This window comes from Loxodonta africana, chromosome 10 (genome assembly GCF_030014295.1).
Source record: "Loxodonta africana isolate mLoxAfr1 chromosome 10, mLoxAfr1.hap2, whole genome shotgun sequence".
NCBI classification, from domain to species: Eukaryota; Metazoa; Chordata; class Mammalia; order Proboscidea; family Elephantidae; genus Loxodonta; species Loxodonta africana.
In genome coordinates this window covers 81,513,856-81,532,627 of record NC_087351.1, presented here as the reverse complement: position 1 = coordinate 81,532,627, position 18,772 = coordinate 81,513,856, and the positions used below count along the sequence as shown (strand labels likewise).

General features: G+C 38.7%; 1 protein-coding gene across 2 annotated transcripts in view; it reads right to left on the bottom strand.

Annotated features, from left to right (window-relative positions):
• The window catches only part of SLC39A9 (solute carrier family 39 member 9), an 89,682-nt gene that overhangs the window by 25,459 nt on the left and 45,451 nt on the right, over positions 1–18,772 (bottom strand). For both annotated transcript variants that reach the window (XM_003408734.4, XM_064292637.1), the window contains one exon: positions 889–1,086. In XM_003408734.4, the coding sequence (XP_003408782.1) occupies positions 889–1,086 (198 nt within the window). The remainder of the gene's footprint in view (positions 1–888; positions 1,087–18,772) is intronic.

Here is an 18,772-nt window from a genome sequence, read left to right as displayed (position 1 = left end):
TGATAGTATCAAAGTTGAACCATGAATCAGAATCTTTTTTCCCCTAATATAAATAATATTATAGATGTTGACCCAGCAAAGATAAATGCATTGATCTTTTAAGATAAAAAAGTTACTATAACTGAAGTTAAATTTTAAAAGCCTTGGAGAATTCCAGTTGTCCTTAACAGAAGCTTATCTTTCCTTGGAAAGCAACCTGTGAATGTGTAAAAGTCTATTTGTAAGAAAATATCTCTGTGAATCAGGATTTTCTATACTAGCAGCCATCAAAACAAAAACTCAAAATCAACTGGATGTCCAGCTTGCCACTGTCTTGTTAAAAACTACCCTACAGTTTAATGTTCTTACCCAAGCTAAGCAACAGTAACTGTCATACTGGTATCTTAAAATATAAAATTTAACTTTAACTTACTTATGATTTAAAAGTATTCTTCTTATTTAACACATTGATTAAAAAAGACATAATTACTATATCACATATTTGTTTTAATGTTTTTGTAACTATATATCGATATAATTGTTTTTTTCTATAATTCTATGTATTATGTTTTATGCATTTAAAAACATTATTCTAACAAAAGTTCCACAGGCTTTGGACTGCCTAAGGGCTCAATGGCCCAAAAAGAGGTTAAGAACTTCTGCCCTGGACTCTCAACCAAATTTGACAGCTTTGAAGATACTCAGGGTAATGACCCAATTAACAATCCCTTGTGTCACATACTACATCTTACTAGCACCTCTAACTGAATACAATGTTCTCTGGAACCTGAAGAAGACAAGAATTTTAGCATAAAATAAGGCTATTGACACAGACTAGATTATTTGCTCATTTGTGACTTTCTAAACTGCAAATTGACTGCACTGCCCAGAAAGCTTGATGCCACTCACCATCAGTAGAATGCACGTGAGAGCTGCCAATCTGGTCCACCAGCAACATGAAAACGAAGCCTAGCACGAGGGAAACACCGATGTAGGCATGCAGCTGTGTGTGGTCGTGGCTGTGCTCATGTTCGTGGGCGACCGGTATTTCTGCTGCTTTATCTGATGCAATCACATTCTGTGTTTCACTCACTTGGTGGTGATTTCCTAGAGCAGAACAAATCGTAAAGAGAAAACATGTTTTTCCCCTTAAAACATTTTACACAGGAACTTCTAGTCTTTTGGATTTGAAGCTCTAGCTGGCTGCAAAGATATTCGTTTCCTATACTGTAATCCAGCCAATCATTAACTTCTTCAACTTAAAGTTCACGATGAAAAAATTCCTAAGTGTCTTCTGCTTTCAACATGCACACCTTCTAACTGCCTATTATTCTGCAGATCCGGGAAGTGGTAGCAAATCGCCAGTACTAAAGCAGTTACATTCCCAAAAGAGGCATCCCCAAATTCTTCCTAGCTGAGAAATTCATGCCAATCTTATCAGGAACTACAATAAGTTTTATTCTGGTGAAAATAGGCAAATGAAGGACAATAACAATGAAAATAATTAAAATCAAATTCATCTAGTTTTACATCTAAGTTGATGAGAAAATTGCAACTAAAGAACAAATTGAGTGTAAAATTTTTAGCTTTAAAAATATCAATGAGTCCAGAGTATTTAAAGAACTCCTACAACTCAACAACAAAAAGACAACCCAATCAGAAAATGGACAAAGGAATTGAATAGACATTTCACCAAAGATACACAAATAGCCAATAAGCACGTGAAAAGATGTTCAATGTCATTAGCTATTAGGGAAAAGCAAATTAAACTACTATAAGATACTACTTCATCCTACTAGGATACGGAAAACAGAAAAATGGAAAACAACAAGTGTTGCAAGGATGTGGAGAAATTGGAACCCTTATCCATTGCTGGCAGGATTATAAAGATGGTGTAGCCGCTGTGGAAAAGTTTGGCAGTTTCTCAAAAAGTTAAACACAGAGCTACCATATGACCCAGCAATTCCACTCCTCTGTGGAATTCCACCCAAAGGAACTGAAAGCAGAGACTCAAACAGAAACTTGTATAACAATGTTCTCTGTAGTATTACTCAAAGTAGCCAAAAGGTGCAAACATTCAAGTGTCCGTCAACAGATAAACAGATAAAGAAAATGTGGTATATTCACACAACGGAATATTATTTAGACAGAAAGAGAAATTAAGTTCTGATACATACTATGATGTGGATAAACCTTGAAAACATGCTGACTGAAATAAGCCACACAAAGGAACAAATATTAGAGATCACGCAGGTATCAGGGTCAAGTGGGAGGGGAAAATGGGAAAGTACCGCTTAAGGGGTACTGAGTTTTTGATAAGGGTGATGAAAAAAATTTGGAAACGGATAGTGGTGAATGGTTGCACAACGTGGTGAATGTAATTAATGTCACTGAATTGTACGTGGAAAAACAGTTGAAATGTCAAAAGTTTTGTTGTATATATTTCACCACAATGAAGTAAAATAAAAAAAATAAAGGGGCAATCATTAACTAGAAATTTAAAGCTGCGAGCAGTTTAAGAGGCACATTTACCAGTCTAAGTTCACTCCTAGAAATAGTAATTGTTGGAAACTCTGAGTTATAGTAAATGATACCTGGCCAAGTGATGTTACTAGTTTATATTTACACATTTGACACTCAAAACATCCATGCTTCAAGGCTAGAGTCCTTATCTTTATTGTGTTTCATGAATAGAGGCTAACACACCAGACATCTGTTCATTTATAATCAGATGGAGCAATTTTACCCTCTGATAAAAGAAACTGCACAAGCCTGTCTGTAATATTTTGAACCCTGCCCTAATACTTTAAATGATATTTCTCAGGAGCACAAAACAAACGAAAATAATAAAAACCTATATATTTTTCTAATTCCTGGAAGTTTTTTTAAGCTAAAGATTTTTTCTTAGTGATTTTATTAATTTATTCATTTGCTTTTTTTTAAATCTGCATTTCTTTTTTAAATTATTTTATTTTTTATTATAGTGAAATTCACATAACATAAATCTCTCTTTTCAAAAAATGAACGTTATTTAGGTATAATTTACATATACAATAAACTGCATTCATTTTTATAGTTCAATGAGTTTTCATAAATGTAAAAATCTCAGTAACTATCACTAAGGAAACCCTGGTGGCAGAGTGGTTCAGTGCTACGGCTGCTAACCAAAAGGTCAGCAGTTTGACTCCACCAGCTGCTCCTTGGAAACTCTATGGGGCAGTTCTACTCTGTCCTATAGGGTCACTATGAGTTGGAATCGACTCGCCGGCAATCAGTTTACCAATAAGGTCAAGACACAGAACATTTAAACCTACAAAAATGGAAAGTCATTCTGTGCTCATGGATTGGAAGACTTAATACAGTGAAAATGTCAATATTACCTAAAGCAATTTACAGATACAATGCAATCCTGATACAAATCCCAACAACATTCTTTACTGAAATGGAAAGACTAATGTCCAACTTCATATGGAAAGGAAAGAAACTCCGAATAGCCAAAGCAATATTGAAGAAAAAGAACAAGGCAGGAAGCTTCACACTCCCTGATATCAAAACATACTATACAACCACTGTAATTAAAACAGCCTAGTATGGGTTCAATGATAGATATGTAGACCAGCGGAACAGAATTGAGAACCCCGAACTAAACCCAAACATCTAGGGACAACTGATTTTTGACAACGGGTCAAAGTTCATTCAGTGGGGCAAAGACAGTATCATTAATTAATAGTGCTGGCAAAACTGGATATCCACCTGTAGAAAATTGAAACAGGAACCATACCTCACACCATACACAAAAACTTACGCAAAATGGATCAGAGATGTCTTAGTCATCTAGTGCTGCTATAACAGAAATACCAAAAGTGGACGGCTTTAACAAAGAAAAGTTTATTCTCTCACAGTCAAGTAGGCTACATGTCCAAATTCAGGGCTTCAGCTCCAGGGGAAGGCTTTCTCTGTCATTTGTGGAGGAATGTCCTTGTCATCAGTCTTCTCTTGGTTTGGGAGCATCTCAGTGCAGGAACCTCAGGTCCAAAGGACGCGATCTGATCCTGGCGCTGCTTTCTTGTTGATATGAGGTCCCCTAACTCTCTGCTTTCTTCCTTTTTCTTTTGTCTCTTGAGAAATAAAAGGTGGTGCAGGCCACACCCCAGAGAAACTCTCTTTACATTGGATCAGGGAGGTGACCTGAGTAAGGGTGGTATTACAATCCCACCCTAATCCCCTGAACACAAAATTACAATCACAAAATGGAGGACAACCACACAATACTGGGCATCATGGCCTAACCAAGTTGCTACACACATTTTGAGGGGGGACATAATTCAATCCACGACAAAAGACCTAAATGTGAAACCTAAAACCATAAAATTCTTGGGAGAAAACTATGGGACCTACTCTTTTGTAAAAATAGGATGACAAAGATTAAATGCATGGATAGAGGAAGACAAAATAAATGAGATCTCATAAAAATTAAAAACTTATGCTCATCAAAAGATATTATCAAAAGAGTATAAAAAGAAAACCTACAGACAGGGAATAAATCTTCAAAAATGACACATCAGATAGTGGTCTAATTTCCAAAATTTATAGAAAATTTGAACAATTCAACAACAAAAAGGCAAACACCTCAATTGTAAAACAGGCAAAGGACATAAACAACCTTCAGCAAAGAAGACACTCATGTAACCAACAAACACATGAAAAGATGCTCAAGATCATTAGCCATTAAAAAAAAAAAAATCCAAGCTGAATGCTGTTGAGTCAATTCTGACTTACAGTGATGCTATAGGACAGAGTAGAACTGCCCCATAGGGTTTCCAAAGAGCGCCTGGTGGATTCAAACTGCTGACCTTTTGGTTAGCAGCTGTAGCACTTAACCACTATGCCACCAGTGTTTCCCATTTGCCATTACAGAGATGCAAGTCAAAACTACAATGAGATAACCATCCACCCCGACTAAAATGGCACTGATTAAAAAAAAACAGGTAACAACAAATGTTGTCAAGGGTGTGAGGAGACTGGAACCCTTATCCATTGCTAGTGGGACTGTAATATGGTACAACCACTATGGAAAATGGTATGGTGCTTTCTCAAAAAACTTTAACTACCTTATGATCCAGCAGGGCTGTACCATAAAGACCTAAAAACACTGCCACAAACAGATACATGCACTCCTATGTTATTGCAGCTTTATTCACAATAGCAAAAAAATGGAAACAACCGAAGTACCCATCAACAGATGAATGGATAAGCAAATTGTGGTACATACATACAATAGAATACTACAAAAATGTAAAGAACAATGATGAGTCTGCGAAACATATACTAACATGGATGGACTTGGAGGGCATAGTGCTAAGTGAGATACATTGAGCATATACGGACAAATATTGTATGATCCTCTTTATAAGAAGACAAAAATAGATAAATATAAAGACACTAATGTTCATTAGAGGGGAGACAGAAGGGGAAAATATACTTCAGACTATAGAGACTAGTCATTTTTGGTAATGGGAAAAGTAGCACCAAATGTGTTTGTAGTGACCACAGCACAAAGTAAAAACAACTAAGTACATATGGACAGGTATAGACACAATTAAAGAAAATACAAACAAATTTTGATAAATGTAACTAATGTCAATGAAATATTTGTGTGGAAATTGTCAAATGGGAACCTAATTTACTGTATAACTGTCACCAAAAACTCAATTAAAAAAAAAAGTATACAAAATTAAATAAAAGATACAGAATATTTAAATTATCTCAAAAAAGTTCTCTTTTGTTTCTTTGAAGTCAATATATCACCCCTGGCCTCAGGCAAGTACTGATCTGCTTTTTGTCCCTACAGTTTTCTCTGTTTTAGGATTTCATATAAAAAAAATTGCACAATATGTATTCTTTTGTTTAAGGCATCTTTTGCTCAGCATGATGTTTTTGAGATTTATGCTTTGGATGTATCAGTAGTTTATTCCTCTTTTTTGATGAGCAGTGTTCCATTACATGGATGTACCAAAATCTGTTTATCCATTCACCTGACGGATTGTTTCCAACTGTGGTCTATTACAAATACAGCTGCCATAGACATTCAGGTTCAAGTCCTTATGTGGATATGTTTCCTTTTCCTTTGGGTAAATACCTAAGAGTGGAATTGATAGTTTTTTTAATAAAATTAAACATACATAAACTTAACAAACTGTTTTCCTAAGTGGCTGTACCATTTTATATATTCAACAGTAATGCATGAGAGTTCTAGCTGCTCCAATCATTGTCAATATTTGATATTGCGGGGTTTTTAATTTCAAACATTTCTACATACATGATCACGTCATTTGGCAAAGAGATAGTCTTACTTCTTCTTTCCAATCTTTACGTTTTTTATTCTTTTTTTGGCATTACTGCACTGGCTAGGGTCCCAAGTATAATATTAAACAGAAATGGTAAGAACAGACAACCTTGTCTTAGTGCCAGTGTTAGGCATGCTATCTTATAGGTTTCTCAAATATGTCCTTTATCAGGCTAAGGAAGTTGTCTTCTTCCCTAGTTCGCTGAGGATATTTTTAAAAAGGGGAAAAATTGTGAAATGCTTTTCTGAACCTATTATACATAGACAATCAAATGGTTTTTCTACTTTATTCAATTATTATAGTAAATTGCATTGATTTTTGGGATATTAATCCAACCTTGCTCTGAATTCCTGGAATAAATTACATTTAGTCAGAATGTATTAATTACCCTTTTTATATCTTAACCCATAACCTGTTGTTGTCGAGTCGATTCCAACTCATAGTGACCCTATAGGACAGAGTAGAACTGTCCCATAGGGTTTCCAAGGAGCAGCTGGTGGATTAGAACTGCTGATCTTTTGGTTAGCAGCTGAGCTTTTAATCACTGAACTACCAGGGCTCCTTTTATATATATTACTGGGTTCAATTCACTAATATTTGTTAAAGGACTGTTGCATCTATATTTACAAGGGATATCTGCCTGTATCTTTGTTTGAGTTACAACGGTCTCCTAAAATAGCTTTGGAATTATTTCCTCCTCCTCCTCCTCTATTTTCTGAAAATTTATGTATGACCGACTGTATTTATTCCTTAAACATTTGATAGAATTTACCAGTGAAGTCACTGGATCCAAATTTTTCTTTGGGAAAAAGACTTTTAATTACAAATTTGGTTTCTTTAATAAAGGGCTATTCATTTTACCTACTTCTTTTTGAGTGAGCTTCGATATTTGTGTCTTTCAAGGAAGTTTGCCCATTTCATCTAAGTTTTTTTTTTTTTTATTTCTTCACCTTAATTTGGATAGTTTATATTCCTGTGTCTTCAAGTTCACTGATCTTTTCTTCTGCCATATCTAATCTGATGTAAATACATTAATGAATTTTTCATTTCGGGTATCGTATCTCTCAGTTCTATTTATATCTTTCATTTATTTCTTCATTATATTTATATTTTCCTCTAAATTATAAAGCACATTTATAATAATTATTTTAAAGCCCTTGCTGTGTAATTCCACAATTTCTGTCATTTCTGGGTTTGTTTCTATTGATTGGTTTTTCTCTTGGTTACGGGTCACACTCCTGGTTCTTCATGCATCTAGTAACTTTTGAATGGCCTAGAAATTTTTTAATGTATGTGGACATTATGTTAAATTAATGCATATTTAGATTTTGCCATCATCCTTTCAGTGTTGCAGTTTTGGCAAGCAGTTACTTGTGGATCAGTTCAATCCCTTTCTAGGATTGTTAAAACTTCATTAGAATGCGTTTAGACAGCGTTCCCACTAGAACTAGTTTAGCTTACTGCTAAAGAGTGGCCTTTCTGAGATCTCTATTGAATGCTACACACACTGAATGAGATCTCTGCGCTCTGGACTATAGGAATCAAATTATCTTCTACCCTGGTGAGCTCTGGGAATTGCTCAATATCCATCTCCCTGGCAATTGTTCATTTACCCAACTTTGTGGAGCTTTACCTTATGTATATGCAAAATAGTATTCAGGGAAGATTCAAGGGGGCCCCAAGGCAGATTTCTGGAACTCTTTTTCTAAAAAGCTTCCTTTTCTCCAGTACTCTGCCTCTCACATTTCATCTGCCTTGGCCTCCCCAAACTTCTCTGTCTCCTCAACCCAGAGACTGACAGGTTCTGTTTAGATTCCCCCTTCCTGAATGATGGTTCAGATATTGCCTCCAGGTGAAATCTGGGATGATCAGATCCACTTCATTTGTTTCCCTGCTCTCAGCAATCATGTTGTTCAATGTCTGAAAACAGTTGTTTCATACATTTTGTCCAGCTTTATTAAAATTGTTTATGGTAGAAGGGCAAGTCCTGTACCAATTACTCTTTCATAGGCAGAAGCAGAGTACTATGCTGCAGATTTTTGAGAGACAATCCCCTAAAGCGTGCAAGCAAAAACAGAATTTATTCTAAGCTGAGTGGCTGATTAACAAACTTTTTAAAAAAGTTGTGATGTACAAAACAAAAAATTGTAAAATTTATAAACTCAGGGTAAATCGGTACTGAATATATGCAGGTATTGAATAAAGGTAGTAATTATAACCTGAAAGTATCACAAGTGTAAACAACTAAAACATTAGATTTCTAATTAAATGGCTGACAATTTCTGAACTAAGTCAATTTTTAATGGCATATCAATAAGGACAGATATTGCTAGAAAGACTTGGATTCCTTTTAGGAGGACAAAATTATTGCACACTAATATAGAAACCATGACCAAGAGAGGAAACTGTTACAAAGCTAGTCTATGGCTGTCTGTACAGTGTTAAGTGCTGGGTCTCTAAAGGTACGAAAGATCCTAATTCTCTTTCAACCATTTCACTACTCTCTCACCTTAACAGAATCCCTCTTTCCTTCTCCCATATAAATGCTTTGCGTGTGGTTCGCGCCCCTCCCCCAAAACACACACCACCTACAGGGATGATCGAATGATCCAGATCAGAAGAGCTCATCTTCCTGGTCACAGTGATTGACCCAAGGATGGAAATGAGACTCAGACCAGATGGATGAGAACTCTCCCTGGACTCTTCCACCGGAATGAGTGAAAATAATTGTACATTTTAGCTTGGTTGGAAACTCTGGTGGTGTAGTAATTAAGAGCTACGGCTGCTAACCAAAAGGTCAGCAGTTTGAATCCCAGGTGCTCCTTGGAAACCCTATGGGGCAGTCCTACTGTGTTCTATAGGGTCGCTATGAGTCAGAGTCAACCCCATGGCAATAGGTTTGGTTTTTGGTTTGGTTTTCAGCTTGATTTGGAGATGAGAAGCTCATCCAACCAATAAATTTCCATTTTACTAATTTAAACAGGATCTATAAATATCAGCTACTAAAATGTTAATGTTAAACAGTTTTTGAAATTGCTGCAGTGAGAATTTAAAACAATGCTTTTTACATTTTTAAGACCATGACTCATAGTAAGAAACTTTGCATCATGATATATACATTTACATGACATGTAAACAAATAAAAAAACCAAACCCATTGCCTTCGAGTCAATTCCAACTCATAGGGAACCTATAGGACAGAGTAAAACTGCCCCATAGAGTTCCCAAGGAGCAGCTGGGGGATCCGAACTGCCGACCTTTTGGTTAGCAGCCAAACACTTAGCCACTACACCACCAGGGCTCCCACATGACATATACATATACAGTTACAAACATATAAAACCAAAACCAATTGCTGTCAAGTCAATTCCGACTCATGGCAACTCCATGTGCGTCAGAGTAGAACTATGCTCACAGGGTTTTTTTAATGGCTGATTTTTCAGAAGTAGATCTCCAGGCCTTTCTTTCAAGGCACCTCTGGGTGGATGCAAACTGCCAACCTTTCTTTCAGTTAGCATGTGAATCTGTTAACCATCTGCATCACCTAGGGACTCCTAGTAAATACATACATACATGAAAAACTGTACACAGACCAAGAGGCAGTTATTAGAACAGAACAAGGCGATACGGTGTGGTTTAAAATCAGGAAAGGTGTGCATCAGGGCTATATCCTTTCACCATTATGCAGTCTGCATGCTGAGCAAATAATCTGAGAAGCTGGACTATATGAAGAAGAACGAGGCATCAGGATTGGAGGAAAACTCATTAACAACCTGCAATATGCAGATAACACAATCTTGCTTGCTGAAAGTGAAGAGGACTTGAAGCGCTTAATGATGAAGCTCAAAGACTACAGCCTTCAGTATGGATTACACCTCAACATAAAGAAAACAAAAATCCTCACAACTGGACCAATAAGCAACATCAGGATAAACTGTAAAAATGGCACAGGGTTGGCGTCTGACCTCCTCTAACTTCACAAGGGGGAAGGAGAATCAAGATCAACAGCCCAAGGCTGATTCCTATGGGGTGGAAGAGTCAGACACACCTCCTCTCTGCGCAATCTTTACCAATTCTGACACCAACTGTCCCTCCCAAAGTATTCTCTATTCCTCTGTTGAGTTTGATAATTCATTGCAATGGCAACAAAGAACTCACTGGAAAATACTCACAATTATGGGTTTATTAGGGAAGAAACAGGTTACAATTCAGGTTCAGGAACACTCAGGATACGGCTCTTCCATCAAGACAGCCTCTTCTCAGCCATGCCTACAGGTACACATCTGACTCTCAGCCTCTACCCTGCTCCAGCAAGCGTTACCAAGATCTTTTAGTTCTGCCAATAAGTGCCCAGAGGCAACCCACTCCACCAGTAAACATAAACCCAAAGGCACAGCTCTGGCTCTGTTGGTTGGCAAACCTAGCTCCACCAAATGTCCAGAGGCACGCTAGTCTGCTCTGCTAGCAAGCCTCCTGCCCAAAGGCACTCAGGCAGCCTTTCTCACTCTGTAGGCCAGGCTGTCTCCTGCCAGTCTCCTGGTTCTGCTGCCACCATTTCTCTACTGCTGTTTCTCACCATCTTCAGTGTTATAGCTCTCTCTCTCAGTCTCCTTGTTTCAGGAGCTTCTCAGAGCCAGGATCCTGGGTCCAAAAGATGCACTCCACTCCTTGCTCTTCTTTCTTGGTGGTGGTGAGATCCTCCCCTCCCACCTCTGGGATGGCCCATTTTAAGCCTAGTGGGATGGCAAAACTGACCAATCCTCTCATTAGGGTTCCATACACCTTATTTGCATGATCCCACCCCCATAAAGGTGCCATGCACCTTATTTACATTATTAGCAAGCAATCTGATCCCCTTGGTGGGCCACAAGCACCTCACTTGCCTAGTCCCACCCAGTCATTCAGTGGGAATTATAAAGATTATGGCTAAAAGGGCCATATTAAGTAATTCAATGCACCACAGGCCACCCCCTGGCTGTTCTAGCCGTTGGCCCTTTCATACTTGAAGGATTAACTTCTCCTTCTCAATCATTTTACCAGTCCAAAATAGTCATTAACAATTAGTCCTGCAATAGGGTAAAGAGTCCTAAGGGTGAGGTTACTCAGGTACTAGCCATTCAGGTCTGCTGCAGATATCCATCTGACCTGGTCAGGTTCTCCAAAAGTCATCTGGGTTTCACCATTTCTGGCCTCTGATAAAATTGCTCTCAGCCTCACAAGGGATCAGCGTGGCAAAACCTTTAAGGGACATCAGGTTCAGCCACTGTACTCCAGTCCAGCAGTGCCTCCCCTTTAGTCCATTCTTTCACAGTTCCAGCTTCTACAATGAGTTTTTACAATCACAATTAACCCTGTTAACAATCATTACTCACAGCTGAGTCATATAATCCTATCAGCATGTTCCCCTACCCTCTCTTCCCCAGACCCACCAGGAAAGGGGGAAACTATTCAGGGGGATCCTCCCTTGTCTCCTCATTTTGAGTGTAAACACACCCATGAAAGTGTGTAAGCCAGCCACTTCATGCCTTTATCTCCCTCCATTTTGATAGCCAATTTCTAAATTGCCCATCCCTATCACACCTGTACTCTGAAGAAACAAACATGTTCCTTGATCTGAGCAATCTTCTGCTCCGGTTGGAACTTTGAGCATCTGTATCCACAAGCAAAGTCCAGTCCAGAGCAAGCCAACAAATTGCAGCAATCTACACCAGCTCACAGTATCACTTTCTTTTCTTTCAGTCAGGTTCTGGTCACCTCATCCCTAGCCCCTAGGTCAATGAGTACCAGCCACAGGCTTGGGAGTTCACACACCCCTCCCTGCACTTCAGATCAGGCAGCACCGTCTTTCTCTCTTATTCCTAGCCCCATGGGCTAGGTCAATAGACGGCTCAGGAGTCCACACAACTCCCTGCACTTCAAACAAGCCAGCCCTTTCTCTCTCATCCCTAGCCCCCATGGGCTAGGTCAACAGGCACCAATGGAGTATGTCCAAACAGCCTGTCCTTTCATTGCTGCACCTCCCCCACTGTCACTCTTGAGTGGACCCAGGTGGTCACCACAGGCGAGTATTACCAGGCTGTCTACTCACTGGCTTTAACTTCCAGTCCCGGAAGAGGGTTCTTCTGATGGGCACTGACTTTTCTTGCCTTAATGCTTCCAAAGGCAAACTGCCTGCTTACTCGAAATTCAAAAAGCAGAACAGTCATCTTTTTTTTTCCCCTTGCAAGTCCATCCTTCAAATGCAAAATTCCTGGGTAGGGCTCAGATTTTCTAAGGCCGCCATACTCTGTACACAGTGCTACTGCATTCAAACCAACAGCCTGTGTTTGGTCTGAGGAAATTCTAGCTCCCCTTAGTTGGAATCAACTTGATGGCAATGAATTTGGACTTGGTTTGAACTTTTAGCATATTCAATCAAGTACTGGCTGAAAGAATCACATACCTTCTGTTATCTTTTGACTTCAGAGTTAAAATTGGAACCTTTATTCACTGTACTTGAGTATAAAGAATGTGACCGACCTGGAACAACAAGGGCTCACAAGGACACATAAACTGGGCCTCAAGGTATAAAAACAATAGCTAGGACAATCTTGAAAACATCTTTTAGGAAAACTCTCACATACACAAACACTTAGAGCACAAAAAACCCACATATTTTACACTCTTATCTTCCAACTCATAGAGACCCTATAGGACAGAGTAGAACTGCCCCATAGAGTTTCCAAGGAGTGCCTGGTGAATTTGAACTGCCAACCTCTCGGTTAGCAGCTGTAGCAGTTAACCACCACACCACCAGGGTTTCCCTTTCTCTATTAGCATTTAGTAAATAGTAAGATTTGTTGGATCAATGAAGACCCTCCTGACTGTCATTACTGAAACTTGTACCAATGATTATTAAGAAAGACAAAAATGTAGAATCATGGTGATTCAGCAGTTTTAAGCAAACCTGTGAAAAGGTGAAGCTTTTAATGACTTTACCCACTTGTAATGTCTATATGCACGGATGATTCTGTAACATTCCTCAGACTTGGACAAACATAGCTCTGGCAGCATGCTTGCCCATTTCCTACTTTTGCCTCTTGGAACATACACTGAATAAAATCTTTCTTCTTGCTTTACTATAATTTTGTGGTGATATTACCATAGGGCAATTAATTGGTACAGTCACAACAGTATTATCTGAAGCAACAAATCCAGTCGACCTCAAGGGGATCTACAATGCAGACCAGAAGCCTACAAAGAGAGGTCCTATCTTCTAATGGGGTAAGTGCTCTTGGAAAATGAGCCACTGCTTATATTTTTTGGTCTCTCTCACGACTTAAGTTTTGTTCAGTGTATCATTTGAAAACTATTGATTATGGAGAATCTGGCTTAGGTTTTTGCTTGATCATTTGGTTAAGAGTGACGTCTAGTGATTATTTTGGTGAATTGCAGTTTGTTGACCAGATTTGGGCATCTGAAACATTAAAGAGGTAGTTCTATCTTCAAAGAGCTCTGGGTCACTATATGCCTCAGGTCAATCAGCAAAAGCCATTAGGCACAGGTCAATCAGCAAAAGCCATTAGGGTGGTCGCTGGTTCTCATCACGAGTGTTAAAGATTTCCACGACAGGATAAGGTGGTTGCAGGAAAGGCTAGAGGATTAGACTGCCTGCCACCTGCATGCAAATTCTCGTGCAACGAAGGCCAAGCAAAACACTGTCCAAACTCCACAGCATTCCTTGTTAGGTTTCTTTGTGTGACTCAGAGAAAATCTGGAAAATAGTGCTCTGTTTTGAAAGCTCTCTCTTGCCTCTCTCCAAATTTAAAATCAGAAATAACCAAGAGAAAAGTAAAACTGATGGCCCACCATCCAGCGCACTCACTTTCTATATGGGAAAGAATTCTGGCTTGATTTAGCTCAGTATTTAGCAAAACGGCATGAGTTAACAAAAGGAAAGGATTCATTACAATGGCCTAAATGGAGGACTTTTGAATTGGCCAGCTAAGTCTTTTTAAGATGTAAGTTGCAAGCAAAGGGATCTAAGATAAATCAAAATCAGTAGGTAGTATATTTTAATTGGTATTTTGAGTCCTTGAGACGACAGCAATGAATATTTTTGCTTTGGTTCAGGAAAACATTGCTAAGCAATCAAAACAGATCTTGGCATTGCAGAAAGATCAGGTAGTGTTATTTGATTATAGAACCCGTATGAGTATTAAAAAGGATGGAAAAAACTCAGCGGAAGAAAATAGGAAAAAGGAAAAATCTGCTTCTTTATATCCTGATTTGACTTCTAGTTCTCTTTTAACTGAATTACCTTTTCATTTCAGTGATTCACTGGAAACTGAGTCTCTGCCTCTATTAATGCCTTTGGTAAATTAGATAGCCAAAATTAGCAGGTGGACCAGTGGAAGTAATAGTAAACCCTCGGTCTAAATCTGAATTAAAGTCAATTGTAAAAGATTTTTCTGATCCTCATGAAAATCCACTCAACTGATATTCCGTCAATTCCTGGAACTTTGTTTTTCACCAATGCCTTCGGTGCAGCTTGGTCTTCTTCTTCAGTGCCATCAGAATTGACGGAATATCAGTTGAGATGTTTCAACAAACGGATGCAGCACTGAAAGTGCTCACTCATCTATGCCAAGAAATATGGAAGACAGCTTCCTGGCCAACTGACTGGAAGAGATCCATATTTATGCCTATTCCCAAGAAGGGGTGATCCAACCAAATGCAGAAATTATTGAACAATATTACTAATATCACATGCAAGCAAAATTTTGCGAAGATCATTCAAAAGTGGCTGCAGCAGTATATCGACAGGGAACTGCCAGAAATTCAGGCCGGATTCAGAAGAGGACGTGGAACCAGGGATATCATTGCTGATGTCAGATGGATCCTGGCTGAAAGCAGAGAATACCAGAAGGATGTTTACCTGTGTTTTACTGACTATGCAAAGGCATTCAACTGTGTGGATCATAACAAATTATGAATAACATTGCGAAGAATGAGAATTCCAGAACACTTAATTGTGCTCATGAGGAACCTTTACATAGATCAAGAGGTAGTTGTCCAGACAGAACAAGGGGATACTGAGTGGTTCAAAGTCAGGAAAGGAGTGCATCGGGGTTGTATCCTTTCACCATACTTATTCAACCTGTATGTTGAGCAAATAACCCGAGAAGCTGTACTATATGAAGAAGAATGGGGCATCAAGATTGGAGGAAGACTCGTTAACAACCTGTGATATGCAGATGAAACAACCTTGCTTGCTGAAAGCGAAGAGGACTTGAAGCACTTCCTGATGAAGATCAAAGACCACAGCCTTCAGTATGGATTACACTTCAACATAAAGAAAACAAAAATCCTCACAACTGGACCAATAAACAACATCATGATACACGGAGAAAAGATTGAAGTTGCCAAGGATTTCATTTTACATGGATCCACAATCAACACCCAAGGAAGCAGCAGTCGAGAAATCAAAAGACGCATTGCATTGGGCAAATCTGCTGGAAAGGACCTCTTTAGTGTTGAAAAGCAAAGATATCTCCTTGAAGACTAAGGTGCACTGACCCAAGCCATGGTATTTTCAATCGCATCATATGTGTGTGAAACCTGGACAATGAATAAGGGAGACCAAAGAAGAATTGATGGCTTTGAACTGTGGTGTTGGAGAAGAATATTGAATATACCATGGACTGCCAAAAGAACGAACAAATCTGCCTTGGAAGAAGTACAACCAGAATGCTCCGTAGAAGCAAGGATGGCGAGACTGCGTCTTATACACTTTGGACATGTTGTCAGGAGGGATCAGTCCCTGGAGAAGGACATCATGCTTGGTAAAGTACAGGGTCAGCAGAAAAGAGGAAGCCCCTCAATGAGATGGATTGACACAGTGGCTGCAACAATGGGCTCAAGCATAACAACCATTGTAAGGATGGCGCAGGACCAGGCAGTGTTTTGTTCTGTTGTACATAGAGTCGCTATGAGTCTGAATCGACTCGACAGTACCTAACAACAACATGAAAATCCACAGAAATTTTTACATGAGTTTACGATCTTAACTAGTACGTATGAGCTATGTCCTTCAGATTTATATAATTTTTTGCATATGCTACAAGAGAAGCAGCTAGAGGAATGGCTGAAGCCAAGCAGAAGGACCCAAAGGCAAGTTTAGTTAAACAAGCTGGAGTTAAAGGAAAAGAATTAAGAGATGAAGCTCAGGACTTAGTTAATTAATAAACGCATTTCCAAGAATATTTCCCAAAAAGTTTGACTGGATGAGAATTCAAGCTTGTAGACAAGAAAAGGGAGAAAATGTATATACTTTCATGGATTTTTTTCTTCAAACTGTTTGGAGACCATTCAGGCTTAAGGGCAGTTACGAAAGAACACTGGCCTATATTTAATTGTATGTTTTGGGGGGGATTGTTGCCTGAACTAGTAGCTTTAGTGAAAACACATAATTTGAATTGAGAAAATGTGAATCCTTCAGAATTGGCTATAGTGGCTTACAAATTAGCTCAAACTCAGGAAGAAAAGAATAGAGAAAGCAAGTTGACCACTAAACCAAACCAAACCCACTGCTGTCGAGTCGAGATTCCGACTCATAGCGACCCTATAGGACAGAGTAGAACTGCCCCATAGAGCTTCCAAGGAGCACCTGGAGGATTTGAACTGCCAACCTCTTGGTTAGCAGCCGTAGCACTTAACCACTACGCCACCAGGGTTTCCAAGTTGACTGCTAGAGAGCAAAAAAAAAAAAAGAAACCAAATTAATGGCTTTGCAGTTGCAGCAGCTACAAAGTAGGTACAGTAATGATAGGGTTCTGACCAAAGGACAGCCTCGGCCAAAGACGAGCTGGTTTGCACTACCATAAAAGGCCTGGCCATTTGAAGAGGGATTGTTTAAAACTTATAGAATAAATAACGTGTTACTCCTTCAGTACCTCCACTACCACCACAGTAATGGTGCTCCGATGATTTACGGGTTTTTCACCACAGTTTCTCTTAACAGTCTGGGAGAAACAATGCTCCAAGTAAATAGGGAGCCTTGTACCTTTCTATTGACAAGGGGCTACAATGTTGGCAATAAACATCACATGTTTATAAAAACCCCTGCCTTGGAGTAACGAAACTCTAAAATTGTGGGGGTTTGAAATGAAGAACTAATTTTGTCTCATTCAGAGCCAGTACCAGTATCTTTAGGACCTATTGATGATTTACATGTTTCTCCTCAGTGACGATATCCCAGCTAGTCTATTAGGGTGGCATTTATCATCCATATGGTAATGACATATACAGTTTACTGATAGAGAAGAAATTCAATTAAACTTTCTTCCATTAGATGACTCAACTACCAAGAGGAAAACAGAAGACACTATATACTTTATTCAAAGGCTAAGGGAGGGAGAACTATAGAACAAGCTCAGGGAGGAGAAAAGGAATTAGAGCAAGTACCCGCTGAATTTAGGGCAAAGACAACCACAAATGCAGGAAAAGTCTTGTCAGCCAAACTTATTTAGGTGCAAATAGATACTTCTAAACCTTTTCCTCAAATAGCTCAATATTGATTAAAGCCTGAAGCTATAGCAGGATTAGAACCTATTATCCAAGGTTTCCACCAGCAGGATCTAATTACCATGCTAGTCTTTGTAATACTATTTTTCCAGTAAAAAAAAAAAAAAAAGGTGGAGATTTGTACAAGATTTAAGAATTAGATTACAATATCTAGATCCCCTATAGTTCCCAATCCTCATTTACTCTTAGCCCAGGTACGAAGCCATGCTGTATGCTTTACAGTTACAGATCTTTGTAGTGCTTTCTTTAGTATCCCTATTTACTGGGATAGTCAATACTTACTTGCTTTCACCTGGAAAAACTGACAATACACATGGAGAGTTCTCCCACAAGGGTTGACCAAAAGTCCAACTTATTTTTCACAAGTACTGAATTCAGATTTGGTTCCATTTAAACTGAAACCCAGATCAGTGTTACTGCAGTATATAGATGACCTCATGATTTGCTCCAGTTTTAAAAAGAATAATGTTAAAGACAGTATTTTATTATTACAATATTTAGCCACTAGAGGGCACAAGGATTCCAAAGAAAAATTACAATTTTTAGGACATCTTATTTCAGCCAAACTTATTTCTATAGACCCCCCTCCTCAAAAAAAAGAAGCTATATTAACTTTTCCTTTGCCTACCACAAAAAAACAATTCAGGGTTTTTTTTTTAGGTCTTTGTGGATATTGTCGAAATTGGATTCCAAATTTTTCATTGGTAGCCCAGCCCTTATATTACTATCTGAGAAAAGAAGTGATTTTTCCTTTTTCCCTTTCTGGAGAAGGTGCAGAAGTAGAACATGTGCTTCAGCAGGGCCTTTTGACCACTCCTTCTTTGAGTTTTCCAAATTATGCTTTGAAATTTTCTCTGCATGTAAATGAACAAAAAGGAATG